Raw genomic sequence first — 18,482 nt, 5'->3', positions numbered from 1 at the left:
ACTTCCTCCAATCTATGACAATTCTTCAGTCATTGCTTATCTTCCATGATTCTGACTCTTGTGAAAAAACAGAGGTCAGCTGTTTTATAGAATATATAATTTTTTTCACTGATTTCATAATGTGATATCATCAAGAATTATTTATTGAAGGTTTACTACATGCCCAGCACTGTGCTAAACCCTCTACCTGTATTACTTCTTTTAAAGAGAAGTATTTTAAAGAACTTTAAGGCAGAAGCATTCTAAAACTAAAGAACAATCATCTTTAATTCACCCTTCAAGTGTTAGTGCTTTGTAAATTACAAGGCATTATAAAACATTATTTTCACCCACCCCAATATCCTTTAGTGCCCCCTACCCCCTAAAAAAAAAAAAAAAAGTCCAAGTTTTTAAGACTTAAGTTCAGAGCCCTTAAACTTAGGACCTTTCTGAATCTTCAGGGCCCACATTCTCCTACCCCGAAACCTTGGCTCATTACTTCCTTCACTTGTACGGGCCCCTCCCTTTTCACCTCTAAATATGCTTTCATGAGGACACCTCTAATCACTGTGCCAAGAGCTACTGATCCTCTGAAATCCCACAGAATTTAATGTCTGTAGTGCTCATTTGGTTCATACACACTATCCTGAACTGTGGGTACATGTTTTTGTAGACTCTTGTCTCCCAAATGAGACTTTTTTGAGAGAGAAGACTCATGGCTTCTCCCCCCTATGACATGTACTGTAGACTACCTTAATGTTTAATAACATTTACTGAATACCTATCAAATTCCAAGCCTGTGTGCTAGGTCCTGAGAAATCAGAGATGACTAAAACATAATCCCAACTCTTGAGAAATTTTTGGTGTAACAAATAGGTGAGTACAGCGATACATTAAAAATAGAGTTTTCTCTCCAAAAAATTAAGGTCACTAAGTTTCCTGCAGCAATAATTTTTTTTCCTTTGCTGCCCTGATAAACACTAAAAAAACTAATTATAGATTACTCATGTGTTACAAAATTTGACATATTTTCCAACTAGCTTGTGCTTGAAGCAAGCTGTGACCTGGTTTTATGAGAAATCCAGATGCTACAGAGTAAACTTAATTAACCGAAGGCCTTTGCAAATACTGCCACAGGTTGCAGCAGCGGCCAGCTGTTTACTAATTGTTACAGTCTAGTGACATCTAGTGGCGAAAGTGGCAGACAGCACTGCCCTAAGTTCCACTGCATTAAAGGGAGGCCATCTTATGAAAAAAAGAAAGGTAAAATATGAAAATGAACTATAATATTTATTACCATTAAAGTATGTTTTAATATCTCTTTGGGCTATGTAACTATTTGGTCCTCTTAGCAGGATTTATCTTTTTTTCCCATCCCTTTGAGGCTCGTAAACATTAATACTGATATAAGATTTACTGAAATAAAAAACACTAATACTTTAGAGAAAAGTTCTCAGTTAAAAAGACTAACTGAGGGCGCCTGTGTGGCTCAGTGGGTTAAGCCGCTGCCTTCGGCTCAGGTCACGATCCCAGGGTCCTGGGATCGAGTCCCGCATCAGGCTCTCTGCTCAGCGGGGAGCCTGCTTCCTCCTCTCTCTCTGCCTGCCTCTCTGCCTGCTTGTGATTTCTCTGTCAAATAAATAAATAAAATCTTAAAAAAAAAAAAAGACTAAATTAAGAACAAACCAATCCTAATTTTGATATGCCTGCTCCAAAAATCTTGCCACTCAAAACCCCATTTTTGTTTATACGTATTTGCTTACTGACACTTTCATATGTGGGTAAACACGCTTAGAAGTGTGTTTAGAATCTTTTGTTAATGATTTTCATTAGATCATATCAGGCAAGTAATTATGTATTCAAAGTCATTCTTTAAAATAACTTTGGGAGCACCTGGGTGGCTCAGTCAGTTAAGCATCTGCCTTCTGCTCAGGTCATGACCCCAGGGTCTTGTGATCAAGACCTGTGATCTGCCCTCTGAGGGCAGCCTGCTTCTCCCTCTCCTCCCCACTCATGTTCTCTGTCACTATTTCTGCCTCTCTATCTCTCTCAAATAAATAAAATATTTTTTAAAAATTAAAAAAATAATAATACTTTGCCTTTCACTGGCTTTCTGTGAAACTAAATTTTGATGGGAAAAATATTTAAACATTACCAAAACCCAATGCCTTTTAACAAATTCTTTTACAAATAATGAATTCTCAATAAGTCCAAAATTTAATGTACAGGCATTAAATGTGAATCAGTTTTAACAATGGAGTTCATCCAAAAATAGTAAAAACATTATGAGATATTCCAAAATACTCTTATGATAACGATATCTCTTAAAAATATCTAAAATCATTAGCCGAATGACCTAACACTTCTGTAATCTCAAGTAGTATTTAAGTTCAAAAACATCTAGCTCATTGCTTTTCAGCCTTTGGGCTAAGATCAAGTGCAGAAATATCTATCTCAGTGTTTTCCAAAGCGAATCACCTGGAATGATAGTTTAACATACGCAGGCTTTCTGAGTTTGGGGCCCTAAAATTAGCATTTTTTTAAAAGTTTCTCCACGTGTCTTTTTAAGCTTAACAGAGCTTTGGAAGTGATTACTATCAAGAGCACAATATAAATTCTTCTAAGTTGTTCTTATCAACCATTCCTGCCTCTCAGAATAAGTTATTCCACCTTTTAGATTCTCTAAAGCCTTATGTTTTATTACTATTATTAATAATATTACTAATATCTTTAGCACTTACCATGTTGAATCACAATTATCTGTTAAGAATACAGTCCCCTCACTAGACTGTCAACTCTTCATAGGAAAGAATATACTTTTTTCCTTTTTATGTCTCTAGCCTAAAAATGTCTGATACAGTAAAAGCTCAATGAATTTGGTTAAATGAATAAATAAATATATGGAACATCACAGTTCTATAAAAAATATGTCACTTTCCCTTTTGCCCAGAATGGAAAAATCAATCTTTCCAATAATCAGTTAAAATTTGGAGGGGGAGGAGATAGAATTTTTTAAAATTCTGGGAATACCTTTAAATTCTTGGCTTTCCTAAGTAAACATTTCAGTCTCAAATGTTAATGCTTAAAAATAGAATTTTTATATGCGATTTCTCAGAAAAATAGAAAAATTGGAGATGACTAACAGAATTTTCTACTATGCAACTATGGAATATTTCTAGGCTGTTACTTAGCAGAAACTACTGACAAACCAGAGCCTTAAGAATAAAGACATCTATCTTTATTGTCATATTCCAAGAGTAATTAGAATCAGCTAGCTTATCCAGGAAATGATATTGCTTAGAAAGACAGATCTTTGTATTAAAGTAAACTGTGTATACTTTGTTTAAATTCATAGTATAACACAAATTAAAAGTTTAAAAAAACAAAAAAGAATAATACACAAACTAATAATTATTCTAGGACAAATACAGCTTAAAATTAAATAATACAGCTTAAAATGAAAACCAAAATTTAACCTGCATACCTATAGGTATCCAGAGTAATAAAAGAAAATCAAAGCAGCACATCCCAGGTATAAATTTGGTTAAGAATCCTTTTGGGGGCACCTGGCTGGCTCAGTGGATTAAGCCTCTGCCTTCGTCTTGGGTCATGGTCTCAGGGTCCTGGGATTGAGCCCCACATCCGGGGTTCTGCTCAGCATGGAGTCTGCTTCCCCCATTCCCACCCCCTCCTCTCTGCCTACTTGTAATCTCTCTCTCTCTGTCAAATAAGAAATAAAATTTAAAAAAAAAAAAAAGAATCCTTTTGGCATCTTTTAATCGTAACTTTTGGTTTCTAGGGAAGATCCTTTAAGTCACGAATCTACTCCCTGACCCTATCTTCTCTATCCCTCAGGGCCAGCTCAAATGTCACATCTTCTTGTGAAGCCTGACCCAAATTCCCAGGGCAAATGAATGATTCTCTTCTCTATGCATACCTAATCTTTTGGGCATGCGGCCACTATTTTCATACTACATTGTTGTAAGTTACTTACCTATCTAGATTACTCACAAAATCATAAGCTCCTTAAGGGCAGCAACTGTGTCTTATATTCTTTGTAGCTCCATTATCTGGAACACTGGCAAGCACCTGGCAGGTATTATCAGTAGAGGTGACCCTTGAACAGCACACATGTGAACTGTGCAGGTCTACTTAAGATTTAGATTTGTTTCAATAAATACAGAATGCAAATATATTTTCTCTTTCTTATGAATTTCTCAATAACTTTTTTTTCCCTCTAGCTTACTTTTTTTAAGGATTTTATTCGAGACTGAGAGCACATTTGGCCAAAAGAGAGAGGAAGCACAAGTCAGGGGAGGAAATGAGGGAGAGGGAGGGGTAGAGAGAGAGGGAGAAGCAAACTCCCCCTGAGCAGGGAGCCTGATGCGGAGCTCAATCCTAGGACCTAGGATCATGACCTGAGCTGAAGACAGATGGTTAACCGACTGAGCCACCCAGGGGCCCCTCTAGCTTAGTTTTTTGTAAGAATACAATATATAACATAAACATAACATTTTGTAAGAATACACATATAACATAAAAATACACATTAATCGATAGTTTGTGTTCTTGGTAGGTTTTCTGGTCAACAGAACACTATTACGGACAGAACAATGCTATTAATAGTTAAGTTTTGGAAGGGGGAGTGAAAAGTTATACACAGATTTTCAACTGTGGGGAGGTCCATGCCTCTGACACCTACACTGTTCAAAAGTCAATTATATACTGCAGAAATGAATGACCAACATAGTAATCAAAAGCTGTTGGCCTGAGGTCCTTAAGTAAAGCAGAAGTGGTAATGGACAGAAAAAGAAAGATTACAAAGCACTTTTTTTTTTCACTTTAAAACACTCATTAAAAAAACAAAACAAAACAAAAAACACTCATAATTTGAGGATTTTTATTTTATGTACAATGAGCTGGCATTAAGGTAGGTATCTTGGTTATCTGCAGGTAGGTATCTTGGATGACCCATTCAAGGAAGTTCACTTAATCCAACTTAATGAAGCCTATATCCTTCGCATACTGACGGAAACACTGGAAGCACATATTGAGGCCTTATTTTTGGATCAGACCGTGCCGATTTGAGCAGACGCGGCAAGAACGAGAACCCTGGCCAAATTTCCTCGGATGGTTCCAGTAGAGCTGCTGGTGACCCATCTTGCTCTCTCAGATGCAACGAGGCAAAAGGCACTTTTTTTTTTTTTTTGAGAATTTCTGCTTCTGCTCAAGAAGGATTAGTTGCTACTATGCCTTTCACAAACAACTAGAAACCAGACCAAAATATGACACACTCTTTTCAGATATTATATCACAGGCAGTGTAGGGCTTTGATCCCTGACAGAAGGAAAACAAGCAAGTCCTATCATTTCCCCAGATTATTAGTGAAAAACAGTCTCCAAGATGCAGACTGGGTCGGGATATATCCATAAAGGGCCCAGTGGACTCAGTGCATTGAAGAGAGAGAATGTGGAGTTTAGAGAGGTTAAGGGATCAGAGTTTACAAAACAGAAACTGAGAAAGGAGAGCGCTCAATAAAAGAGCCCTCCGGGTAACTGCACAAGGCACCCTCGAGTCTCTGGGTGCACGCTAAACTGTAGGAGGTAAAATTCCCCAAGGCTGGAGAAAGAACTACTGGAAAGCAGTAGGCCAAACCATTTCTGAAATTCACACAGGGCTGAGTCCAAATTTCCACCTGCCAGAGTGGAGGGACTTTAAATACATGGGCAACAGGTAAAGCACTCAGAAGGCTACTGCCTTAGTAGAAAAGCTAGCTAGCCTTGACTAAGGCTGTTCTGGATAAGCCACAACAAAAACACAAAGGCAAATTCAGAAAGAGTCAAATTGATTACAGGTAACTTTATGCCTAATAAAGTCCAATATACTTTAAAGGAACAAAGCAAAATCTAATACCCAGAAACACAAAATATAAAATGCTTGGCATGCAATAAAAAAATTTCTAGGTATGCAAAGAGGTAGGAAAATATGACCTGTAATACAGAGAAACTTCCATTCAATAAAAAACAGATCCAGAAATGATGGACCATCAGTCAAGAGTTAAAATATTATTATAAATAGACCCTTTATGTTCAAAAAGTAGAGAACATAAGCATAGTATGCAAAGCAATGAAGACTTTTTTAAAAGGAGGGGAGGTACATCTAAAGCTGAAAAAATACAATTATCTGTAATTAAAATTCATTGGATAGAATTCAGAACAGTATTTCAGATGTGACAGAAAAAAAAAAAGGCCACTAAACCTGGAAACACATCAATAAAATTATCCGAAGTAAGGACATAAAGGAGAGAGACAAAAAAATAAATGAATAAATAAATAAAAATTGAAAGGTGCACCAGTGATCAGTGACCTGTGAGAAAACATCAAGTAGTTTAACATAGAAAATGGAGTCCTGGAGCGCCTGGGTGGCTCAGTGGGTTAAAGCCTCTGCCTTCAGCCCCAGGGTGCTGGGATCAAGCCCCGAATCAGGCTCTCTGCTCAGCAGAAAGCCTGCTTCCTCCTCTCTGTCTGCCTGCCTCTCTGCCTGCCTGTGATCTCTGTCTGTCAAATAAATAAATGAAATCTTTTAAAGAAAAAGAAAATGGAGTCCCACAAAAACGAGGGGTGGGGGCAGAAAAATACTGGAAGAAATAATAGCCAAAATATTTGATAAAGATTATAAACCTACAGATCAAAGAACATTTAGAACACATCAATGTGAACTTAGCATTTTTAATATATACAGATAAACAAATACAGACAAGTATAAATATGTGTATTATGTATATACACACACATATACATTTCCTTGCAAAATCCACTGAGAAGGCCTAAGAGTGATTCTGAAATACCACTCTCCACTAAAAGAACCAGGGCTCCTGGTGAAATGCCTGCTTCTACGGCTGGAGCCAAGGAAGAATAGAAAAAATCTGGAATATTAATTTGCACCTAGGAAGTAAAAACATGTTCAAAGAATAATGAGAATATGTCAAAAGGACACAGTAAGCTACAACCAACAATATTCCAGGGACGCCTGGGTGGTTCAGTTGGTGAAGCAGCTGCCTTGGGCTCAGGTCATGATCCCAGTGTCCTGGGATCGAGTCCCACATCGGGCTCCTTGCTCAGCAGGGAGCCTGCTTCTCCCTCTGCCTCTGCCTGCCTGTGCTCGCTTTCTCGCTCTCCCTCTCTCTTACAAATAAATAAATAAAATCTTAAAAAAAAAAAAATTCCAACTGGCTAAATTTGGAGCATTTTTTTTCAAGATTTTATATTTTCAAGTAATCTTTATAACCAATGTGGGGCTCGAACCCACAACACCAGGACCAAGAGTTGCACACTCCACCAACTGAGTTAGCCAGGAACCCCTAAACTTGGAGCATTTGGAGATTAAAAATAAATAAGATTATAATTCATTGAATAAAACAAGAATTTACCATTCCACATGGACTTAAATAAATACATGAATAAATAAATGGAGAGGCAAGAAAGCGCTTTCTGGTGGCAGCATGTAGAAGGAAGGATAAAGGTAGAAAAATCACTATTTGGCAACTGTATCTGTGTAATTAATTCAAACAAGAAATAGCAATGGATATTATAACCAGTGAAGGAGAAAGTGTGTTGAGAAGAGAGATTTCAGAGTCCCACAATTACTCCTCAAAAACTTACCAAAAGGGGCGCCTGGGTGGCTCAGTGGGTTAATCCTCTGCTTTCGGCTCAGGTCATGATCTCAGAGTCCTGGAATCAAGCCCCACATCGGGTCTCGGCTCAGCAGGGAGCCTGCTTCCCCCTCTCTCTGCCTGCCTCTCTGCCTACTTGTGATCGCTCTCTGTGTCAAATAAATAAATAAAATCTTAAAAAATTAAATTAAAAAAAAAACTGACCAAAAAAGAGGCAAAAATCTGATAATGAAACTGGGCAAAGACTTATTCTTCATATAAAGAAAAACAGAAAGGATTTATTTTCAGGTGATCTGTACTGCAAGAAATGCTACAAGAAGGTCTTTGGACTAAAAAATAAGTGACATCAAAGAGAAACCTGAATCTACAGAAAGGAATTAAAATTCCAGAAATGGTAAATATGTGGGGAGACACAGCATTCTATATATGGTTTTTTCTTCTCTTAATTTCTTTAAAGGGGCGCCTGGGTGGCTCAGTGGGTTAAGCCACTGCCTTCGGCTCAGGTCATGATCTCAGGGTCCTGGGATCGAGCCCCGCATCGGGCTCTCTGCTCAGCGGGGAGCCTGCTTCCTCCTCTCTCTCTCTGCCTGCCTCTCTGCCTACTTGTGATCTCTATCAAATAAATAAATAAAATTTAAAATAAATATATATTGTTGGGATGCCTGGGTGGTTCAGTTGGTTAAGCGGCTGCCTTCGGCTCAGGTCATGATCTCAGCGTCCTGGGATCGAGTCCCACATCGGGCTCCTTGCTCCGCAGGGAGCCTGCTTCTCCCTCTGCCTCTGCCTGCCATTCTGTCTGCCTGTGCTCACTCTCTCTCCCTCTCTCTCTGACAAATAAATAAATACTTTTTAAATAAATAAATAAATAAAATATATTGTTAAGTATATAATTATTTAACATGATACAATAATGTTTTGTATATAGTAAACGTATTTTATATATATATATAAATTATACATTTATATATAAGTAATATCTATAAACAGCACATGGGATTCCTAGCATATGGAGAGGCACTAATACGACAACTATAGCACCAAGTAGTGGGATAAATGAAATCACACCATTGAAAGGTTCTTGTGTTTTATAAGAAGTGGTACAATATCATCTCCATGTAAACTATGATGTTACAGATGTGTATAATGGGGTACCTGGCTCACTCAGTTGGTGGAGTGTGTGACTCTTGATCTCAGGGTTGTGAGTTCAAGCCCCACACTGGGTGCAGAGATACCTCAAAAATAAAATCTTTAAAAAAAAAAGATGTATATTATAATCCCTAGAGCAACCACTAAAAAAATAAATAAATAAATAACGCAAAAGAATGCAATTGAGAAAGATAACAGAGGGGCCACCTGGGTGGGTCAGTGACTGGTTAAGTGTCTGCCTTTGGCTCAGGTCATAATCCCAGGCTCCTGGGATTGAGTCCCACATAGGGCTCCTTGCTCAGCAGGGAGCCTACTTCTCCCTGTGCCTGCCACTCCCCCTGCTTGTTCTCTCTTACTCTCTGACAAATAAATTTTTTAAAAAATTGTATTTTTTAAAGCTAACAGAGTAGTTAAAATGGAATACTAAAAAAATTCAGTTGATTCAAAAAAGTCAGGAAAGGGGAGGAACCAAAAGCAGACCACACAAATAGAAAATGAAGAACAGGGGCGCCTGGGTGGCTCAGTCAATTAGGCGTCTGCCTTTGGCTCAGGTCATGATCCCAGGGTCCTGACAACAAGCCCTGTGGCAGGCTTCCTGCTCAGCAAGGGTATGCTTCTCCCTCTCCCTCTGTGCCCTCTCTCTCAAGTAAGTAAATAAAATCTTAAGAAAGAAAGAAGAAAATGAAGAACAAATGGTAGACCTGAATCCAACTAGATCAATTTACACCCCAATTAAAAGAACAGACTGCAGGCAACCCCTTTGGGTCCCCTTCCTCCTTGGGAGTTTTGTACTATCACTCAATAAACCTGGGTCTGCTGTCCCCCCACCCACCAAAGGCAGACTGCATGCACAGGTACAGAAGTAAGGCTCAACTATGTAAACCGTCTATAAGAGATGCACTTTACTTCTATTTTTTAACTAATTAATTTATTTGCCAGAGAGAGAAAGTGCACCAGCAAGGGGAGCGGCAGGCAGAGGGAGAAGTAGGCTCCCCGTTGAGCAAGAAGCCCGATGCTGGACTCGATCCCAGGACCCTGAGATCATGACCTGAGCCTAAGGCCGAGACTTAACCAAATGAGCCACTCAGGCGTCCCAAGACCCAAGAGATGCACTTTAAAGACACAAACAGATAAAAATGGGAAAAGATATATACTATGCACACAATAAGTGTGAGAAAACTGGAGTGGCTGTATTAACATAAAACAAAACAGATTTCAAGACAGAATATAATCCCATAGATAGAAGGGTAAATTCATAATAACAAAAAGGCCAATATAATAAACATCAATGTATGCAAGCTTAATAAGAAACTTCCAAAAGACTGGGAGAATAAAAGGCATAGACACAACAATCACAGCTGGAGCTTTTAACACCTTTCTATAGTGGTAGAACTCATTAAATACAATTAACCACACCTTAATGTAAAATACTACACCGAACAACTGCACAACACATTCTTTTCAAGTGTACATGAATGTGTCTCAGTCACCTAATAAAATAAGATCCTATAAATGCTTGGTGAAAGGAACCAATATATACATAGGTAGAAGCTGGGGCATGCTGAATTTAAAATAACACTTGGTTGTACCGACCAGTCTATAGTTGGAGAAACGGACAAGAAGCTGAAGCGGAGGTGCGCCTGGGTGGCTCAGTTGGTTAAGCGGTTGACCCTAGATTTTGGCTCTGGTCATGATCTCAGGGTCTTAGGCTCTGCACTTACCACAGCCTGCTTATCCCTCTCTTTCTGCCCCTCCCCCCACTCATGTTCTTTCTCTAATAAATAAATAAAATATATTTTTTTTAAAAGTGAAGCTGATGTTGTAGACTTAGAATCATCTAGATGTCTATATTTCTTTTTTTTTTTAAAAGATTTTATTTATTTATTTGAGAGAGAGAGACAGTGAGAGAGAGCATGAGCGAGGAGAAGGTCAGAGAGCGAAGCAGACTCCCCATGGAGCTGGGAGCCTGATGCGGGACTCGATCCCGGGACTCCAGGATCACGCCCTGAGCCGAAGGCAGTCGTCCAACCAACTGAGCCACCCAGGCGTCCCTAGATGTCTATATTTCAAAATAAAGCTTAGAACCTCAGTTCTTCAAACGAATACTAGGCAATGCTGTGCAAAGAACAGAGGCTAGTGAGTGAGTCCAAAAAACCAGAACATAATGTTGGGGGTGGATGATAAAGCTATAGGTTTAATAAGTGGAAGAGAAACTCAAATATGGAAAAGAAGAAAAGAATGTAGACTGAGAAAAACTTTAAGCATGAAGAAAGACCACTTCAAAATAACCCTCCAAAACAAATGTTAATGAAACAATATATGTGAGAACCAGACCACAGACCCTCAAGATTGGAAAAGGTAGAAAGGATATGGTGACAGTGTGTAGTGGTCACATGGTCTGTAAACCTGGCAACAGAAATAAGAAGCAAAAGTATTGTAGCAGGAGGGGTAATGGAGTCAAAATAAGGTATTTTCCTGTTTTCCTTTTAAAAGATGGGTGCCTGGATGGCTCAGTCTCGGTTGAGCCTCTGACTCTCGATTTTGGCTCAGGTCATGATCTCAGGGTCATGAGAGGGAGCTCCGCATCAGGGCTCCAGGGTGGAGTCAAAGTCGTCATGAGATTATCTCTCTCCCTCTGCCTCTGCCCCTCCCTCTGCTCACGCACTCCCTCACTCTCTCAATATAATCTTTAAAAAAAAAAAAAAGATGGGAAGATCTATGTATAGGCACAAGAGGAAAGAGGCTCACTAAGCTAGATGCTAAAGACATGGAAAGTACTGACAAATGGAGAAAAAAGTGAAATGGAAAGACAGTAAATTTCAGAGGCACAGACATACCTGCTCTGAGATTTGATGGAAAGAAACAAGAATGGAGGCACGCATAGATGCACTGGAAAAAAGTGAGGCTGCTCTTGCAAAAAGGCTCTGCCTTCTCAATTGGTTTAAAGGGATCATTCTGCCTAGTACTTCCAGCTCTTCTGAGTAAGGCCAACACTCTGCTGGTTAACAGCCATGTTTAAAAGGTTAACTGAAGAGGCTACTACATACAAATAATCTACAAGGTAATCGGGAATACAGCATCAATTTTTCAAATATGGTATTAGGGGAGGGGGGAAAGAGACTCTCAGGATCAACCCTAGCTTAGGGGTCACCTTTACACCATTCAGAGAAGACCAAGTTCTAAAATCCATTCTCTCTTTCCTTTGGCATTCCATTTCCAAAACAGAGATAAGGTCTGACAGCTAGCAAAGACGTGTGTCTCATGAACACTAAGACTCTCCACCTTTATTTTATTTGTCTGGCTAAGAGATAAGTGGGTGAGAAAGATGTATATAAACTGATCACTTGAAATGTAGCTCCCTTGTGTTCTCCTTACTACCCTTTTCCACTGATTCATTCCTTCCCAGTTCCAGCCCCATGCACTAATTCTCAATGCGCCATGTGATTTGAGATCCTTCACTGTGTTCCATGAGATTCTGCTCCACCAAGAAAAGCCCCAGACTATTTTTTTCACTGTCAAAATCTATTTCACATACATCATGTTCTTAACAACCAGACATAGAACTCCCAACAAAACTGCTTAGCATCAGTATCTACACTATCTATGTCTGACTTTCTTTGCGGGTAACAAGGACAGTTTCTTCCTTGGGCAGCTCAATCTTAGGTTATGTCCAAAGTTAGTTACAAAATTGGTAAGTCAGTTGTAGAGAAGGTCATATACTCACACGTGTACATGTACATCTATTCATCATTACAAGTGAATGGCAAATTTATATAACTTTTATACATAAAATATCAATTTTGCATTTCTCTTGTGAATAGTTCATTTCTATAGATTGACAAAGCCATGTGATTCATTAAAAAAATGTAAGTGGTTGAATTTTAAGTAAGAGATTTATAGGGCTTGTTTAATCCTGGGAATCTAATTATCATCAAATCTACATTTTGCTTTTGTGTTCTGTTGTGGCCATTTATTATTCTTTGTAATTTTATAGTTTTTCATTTCTAGTAAATGCTTTACACTTCAAAATAAATTGCTAATTCAGAGACTGCTATGAAAAACAGAAATTCTTTTGGCTTAAATAGAAAGAGGAACAGATATTTGGCACCAGTATAGAGCATAACTTATATGCTGGTATATTAATCCAAAAGGGTGAAGACCAAGGAAAGAATCTGCTTGCTCATTAAAAATAAAAACATTACCTCAGTCATACGAATAGCCCCTAAACTCGCCCAGCTACTGCCTCTGCAGATCACCCACCAACATTTGCACTACATCACATGACATTATGGAACAATAGTGAATTCTGTGGAATACTTGAATATATTGTTTTGAAAAAATAAGCTGTCATTAACTTGAATAAAAAGCTTTCTGAAATCAGAGCTGGGGGGCACAGCCCTCACTGTGTGGCCTTTTTACTACTTTGAGAAATCGCCTCATCCTGAAAGCAGGAAAGGGTGAAAAAAAGAGATTAGAGTATAAAGGCAACAGTGATGAGTGGCCCCTCCAGTGGCCCAGCAGGCGGACAGCAGGGCTCTAAAATACCAGGCAGAACAATGTCAAAGCGAGAGGCTCTGTCACAAATGCTGCACCTAAAAATCTAAACAACCCCACACCCACCACCCTATTTTCTTTTACAGCCTAGTGATCTTTATAACTGGCTTCCCTAGAATTAGAAACAGTCTTATTCTAGGTAAAAAACAGTGCAAATCTAGATGGCCTGATGCCATCCTGAGATGAGCTATCCCTTCTAGCCAGGTGACCTGAGGTAATGCATTCATGCTTTCTGGGCCTCAATGTTTTAATCTATAAAATGGGAAGAATAATAACATCACGCAGACGTAGAGGGAGGGGAGGGGCCAACCCCTACTATTATCATAATTATACTTATTATTTTCACCAAACTGTCCCCTCTGCCTGTCTTTTCTAATCACAAAGAGGGTTCCTCTTCACCAGTGAAACACCAGCACTCACTTAAATGCTTGCTGGCTTTTTCTGTTCCCTGTGGTCGGGCCCCGGCCACGTGCTGCCACTTCTCTTTCATGCCACCCTCAGAAAGAAATTTCTCCATTAGCCAAATTCTAAATGGTCTCTTCACTGAAACCTGCCCTTCAGGTGCTGTCCTCTCTCTCACACACCTATTCTCAATGTTCTCAACTACCAACGTTCAAGAGGGGGAAAACAAAGCCAGGACACAGAGCCAATGGGGAGCCAAGTCCCAATTTAAATCCAGGTGTCAATGCCACCAAGTCCAACTGCATTGCATTAACTATACTGTGATAATTATTCACAGTGAGGGTTCCTCGTAATGATTTTAAATCTGAGGTTAGTTTCCCTGATCACCAAGCCTTCTAGATGCTTCCTCTACTAGTCAATTCATTACCATAAAATAAGAATTGTATTTCCAATGCTTAGAAAAGAAACACTATCCAAAGAAATTATTAAATATATCTCAAAATGCCAGGAGGTTTTTGGGTTTTGCTTGTTTTTAGCATTTCCCTAAAGTGAGGACAAATATTGGTCCCATAAAGGTCTCACCCAGGACTAGAAGACTTTGGGGGGACACAGTTAACAGGGAGAAGAGGCATGAGTCTGGGTGCTTGTGGGCAGTCCTATGTGCATGTCTGGAAGGCCTAGAGTACAGAATACAAGCGTCTACCTCTAAGTTTCTACAAGTAAATTAAATCTGATTGTCCTTTAATCTGATTGTACAAAGACACATGGAGATGGAAATTTCATTAATGCTGGCTTCTCTGGAGAATCACATTATCCCTCAAAATAATGAAAACTATTAAGATGGGGAACAGGATGTAATGTGTTGTTTCAGATAAGAACCAAAGAGTTTCCCGAAGTCTAACACTGAGACCTGTGGGAAAACATTGAAAGCTTGTATTTTCTCACCTGTAAAGCAGATGAGATGCTGGGAAGAATGAGGTGCTATATGGCATCTATAAAGCACTGTTTTTATTTTTGGTTTTTTTAGGTATAGTGCAAAATAGTGTAGCAAGTATTTCTCATCAGTTCAAGTTCAACCCATCTGCCAACTGTCTGATCTGACACAAATCAGTCAAACACATTTTAACAATGTAAGGATTACAAGGGGCTGGCATGTGTTTGTGTGTGTATGGAGGGGTTATCTTCTAATACATATAGCTATATAAATTTAAGAAGTTTTATATTGTTCCAGGTTAAGTAAACCAGGGCCTTCTGTTCATTTATATTTCCTAATCTTTTGGAGGAATAGAGAGACAGAAAGAGGGATGGATTCTTACAGTAGAAAGCCCGTTTATTTAATAGAAAATCATTGCCATTACTTGCTGGATATGAAAATCACATAAAGTAAATTAATATAAAATTAAAATATATAATGAAATTATCAGGTGAATAATAAAATTCATATTAAAAGGTAACTCTGGGTGGCAAAAATGGTTGAGCATCCGACTCTTGATTTTGGCTCAGGTCATGATCTCAGGATCAAGCCCCGAATCCAACTCCTCACTCCTCTGGAAGTCTGCTTGTCTCTCTCTCCCTCTATCCACCACCCCCAACCCTGCCCCACACGGCTCATGCATGCTCACTCACACTATCTCAATAAACAAATCTTTTTAAAATGCAAATAAAAAAAGGTAACTCTACCTCAGTATACACTAACCAATATATGCTAATCCTCTGATATACACCCTCTCCTCTCATACAAAATGGTTGTCAGGATTAATTGTATCAAGGATAATAGAGGTTTTATCCATGGATCTAAAGTAGTCAAGCCATAGTCCAGACCACAAATAAGACGAAAATCTTTTCATAGAAATATAACAGGTAAAGGCTAGCTCCAACATCATTCATTCATTCATTCATTCATTTACTCAGTCCCTACTTTATACCAGGCTCTATTACAAGTCCTAGGATTCAACAGTGAACAAAACACAGAAAGTTCTTACCATCATAAAGCTCACATTCTAAAAGGGAAACACAAACACTACACAAACAAGTAAGCTACACAGCAGATCAATGAAGATTATTAGAGAAAAATAGCCAAAAGCGTTTCAAATCTAAATAGGGCAGCCAAGGAAGGCTTCACCAAAAAGATGCCATTTAAGTAAAGACCTAAAGGAGATGAGGAAGGCACATGGCCATCTGGGGAGAGTAGTGTGGCTATGTGAATCTTTCCAGCAGGTCCAGATAAGACAAAACCCAAGTTCTTACCTTTCAAAAGCGGCTGGAAGGTTGGAATCTCTTGCAACTTGATGACATCGGGATCGTTGCTGACATTCCGTGAGGGCTGTGAGCCTGGAGCTACAACCACAATATCGTCCATCTTGGCTCTATGCTTTGCTGGAGAAGGGGTCACTAAAAGTAAAGTTACACTGCTCAGGAGTTGCATGTTAGTTATCCCCCTCTGCCTCGCCAAAGCTTTTTTTAGTATAGTCATTAAAAAGAATATTTTTACACACACAAAAAATGCTAACTGTAGTTAACCTGCAGTGGGGGCTGGAAAGGACAGATGAATCATAGGGGAACCTCTATTTTCTACTAAAAAAAAAAAACCCTCAAGCATTACAGGAACCTACATGTACAAAATTGCTTTTATCATTAAAATTATCTTATTTTTCAGCACCCACAAATATAGGTATGTTGTGTTTTTATAATTTTTATTTCTTCGATCCTACTGACATTGTCCCTATTTTTTGAGAAAATGAGGGTACAAAATTAGGCTGTGACCCGCCCAAAGTCAAGAGTGCTAGAGAAAGAGGAAAGGAATTGGAAGTCTACGGGTTATTGGTATATGTGGCCTATGCCTGTGAAACTGAGGTTGCAAGCTGTCTAGCTGCCTTATCACAGCAAGCCAGGTATATTTAATAGATAACTATCTATGGGGAAAAAAAAATCCTGGTTCTCAACTCTGCATGAGGCACCAGCCCCCTCACCCTTACAGTTACAGGCATTAGTCCAAGAAGGGCAGAAATAAATAGTAGGTTCATTCTACGCTGAGGCCAAATTCAGAAATTTGTGGGACTGCTAGACAGGCAGGTCAATTTCAGGTCCTTTGAGAGAAAATAAAGCATTTGTAGGGAACCGATTCAAACCACCAACAACTTCCTAGACCAAAATACCCTCCTCTTCTCAAATATCTTCCTGTTTAATGCAAGAATAAACCTTTAAAGCAGTTTACCCTCTAGAAGGTAGTATTCGAAAGCTCATCATAGTCTTGTCTCAAAGGCTGATGCTGGGATGTCACAGAACTGGCCCAACACCTGGAGACCAGTCTCTTGTGGCTTAGCATTCACTCTTGTAGAATCTCTGCTACTTTTACTGCTCTTCAAGAAGTACCTCTTAACCTCTTTTGGTTATTTCCCTAACATGTCACAAATCCCAAGCCAGAAATCTTTTCTGCTACAAATTGAGTGATTTCTTCTTCCCCAAATCCCAACGGAAAACAGACTTCACTGGGTTCTAGCTAACCTCTATCACCTTGCCTATAAAATGGGACAGTAAGGATTAAACGTAGATGCACGTAAACCACTCAGCACAGGGGAATCAGCAAATTCTAATCTATGCCACTGGTTAGTAGGCTACAGTACTAGAATTCATGCTGGTGATCAGTAGGTGAGCAAGCATATTAAAAAGATGCCATACTTCTTCCCCTCAAATATGATTCTGGACATAGAGGCAAAGGATTAACAATTATTACTGTATTTTCTGTACCAGATAAAATATTCTGGGCCTTCCAAAGAAATAGAAGGATGTAGCAAAGCTAGTAGATGCTGCTCACCATTAAAAGCTGTCCCAATCTAGCCCCCAAAATGAGGGTCTGAACTAGTCTTGAAGGACACATTTCAGTGTGGAATAACCCTAGATCTGTCAGTTTCTAGATTTCTGAATTACAGATCCTACCACATAGAGAACAGTTCTATGTATTTAAAGACAGTTGTGGATCCTAAGGTTATGGAGCACCTCTCATTCTCCATCTATAAAAAGGGGTTTAAAATTTCATAATACATGCAAATACTGAATCATCAGATAGTACACCTGAAAGTAATAGGTTATAATGAGGGTCCAGATTAATCCAATTTGGATTAGCAACCCCAGTGTATCCAGAGCAGTTCCAGCTGTCTTATGGTTGTGGCTAACAAAAAAAAAAAAAAAGAAAGAAAGAAAGAAAAGAAAGCATATGATCCTCAATTAAGCATCAGCTGTTTTATTCATTGAGTGCTTACCATATTCCTAGCACAATAATCCCTCCATTCCTATCTGAAACGCTGGGAGAAATCTTAGAAATTCGTACGGGGGTGGGGGGGACAAAGCTGGCTGACTCCTATAATATTAATATTAGAAAGGGAGTTGAGACACCTTCTCAAAGCAAAATGCAGTTTCTGGAGATGTTTGCACCCAAGAGTTCAAAGCGATTCTACACCTGTCACACATCCCTTCTGAAAAGGAACCTCTAAAACCCGCTTTAAGAAGGAACATGTTCTTGGGGGTCCTGTCCATGATCCATGCACGGTGCGAGCCAAATCTCACGGTGTCGGTCGTAAGTACTAACGCCAAAAATTAATTAGGCTGTCCCGTAAAGAGGAGGCGGAGCTGGGAGAAACAGCTGCTTTGAAAATAAGTAACAGGCATCCGCGCACACGCTGGTTTAGCTTGCACCCACAGGCATTCACTCCCATCAGGGGAAATGACGGCT

The 18,482-nt window shown here is 39.1% G+C and overlaps 1 protein-coding gene and 1 pseudogene across 2 annotated transcripts in view; both read right to left on the bottom strand.

Annotated features, from left to right (window-relative positions):
- Positions 1-18,482, bottom strand: part of BORCS5 (BLOC-1 related complex subunit 5) — a 96,791-nt gene that overhangs the window by 77,620 nt on the left and 689 nt on the right. For both annotated transcript variants that reach the window (XM_044228646.1, XM_044228645.1), the window contains exon 2: positions 16,001-16,144. In XM_044228646.1, the coding sequence (XP_044084581.1) occupies positions 16,001-16,144 (144 nt within the window). The remainder of the gene's footprint in view (positions 1-16,000; positions 16,145-18,482) is intronic.
- On the bottom strand, positions 4,866-5,157 carry LOC122892327 (annotated as a pseudogene).

This window comes from Neovison vison, chromosome 12 (assembly GCF_020171115.1).
Source record: "Neovison vison isolate M4711 chromosome 12, ASM_NN_V1, whole genome shotgun sequence".
In the NCBI taxonomy this organism is placed as follows: domain Eukaryota; kingdom Metazoa; phylum Chordata; class Mammalia; order Carnivora; family Mustelidae; genus Neogale; species Neogale vison.
The sequence above is the reverse complement of the archived record's forward strand: the minus strand, read 5'-3'. Positions and strand labels throughout refer to the sequence as shown.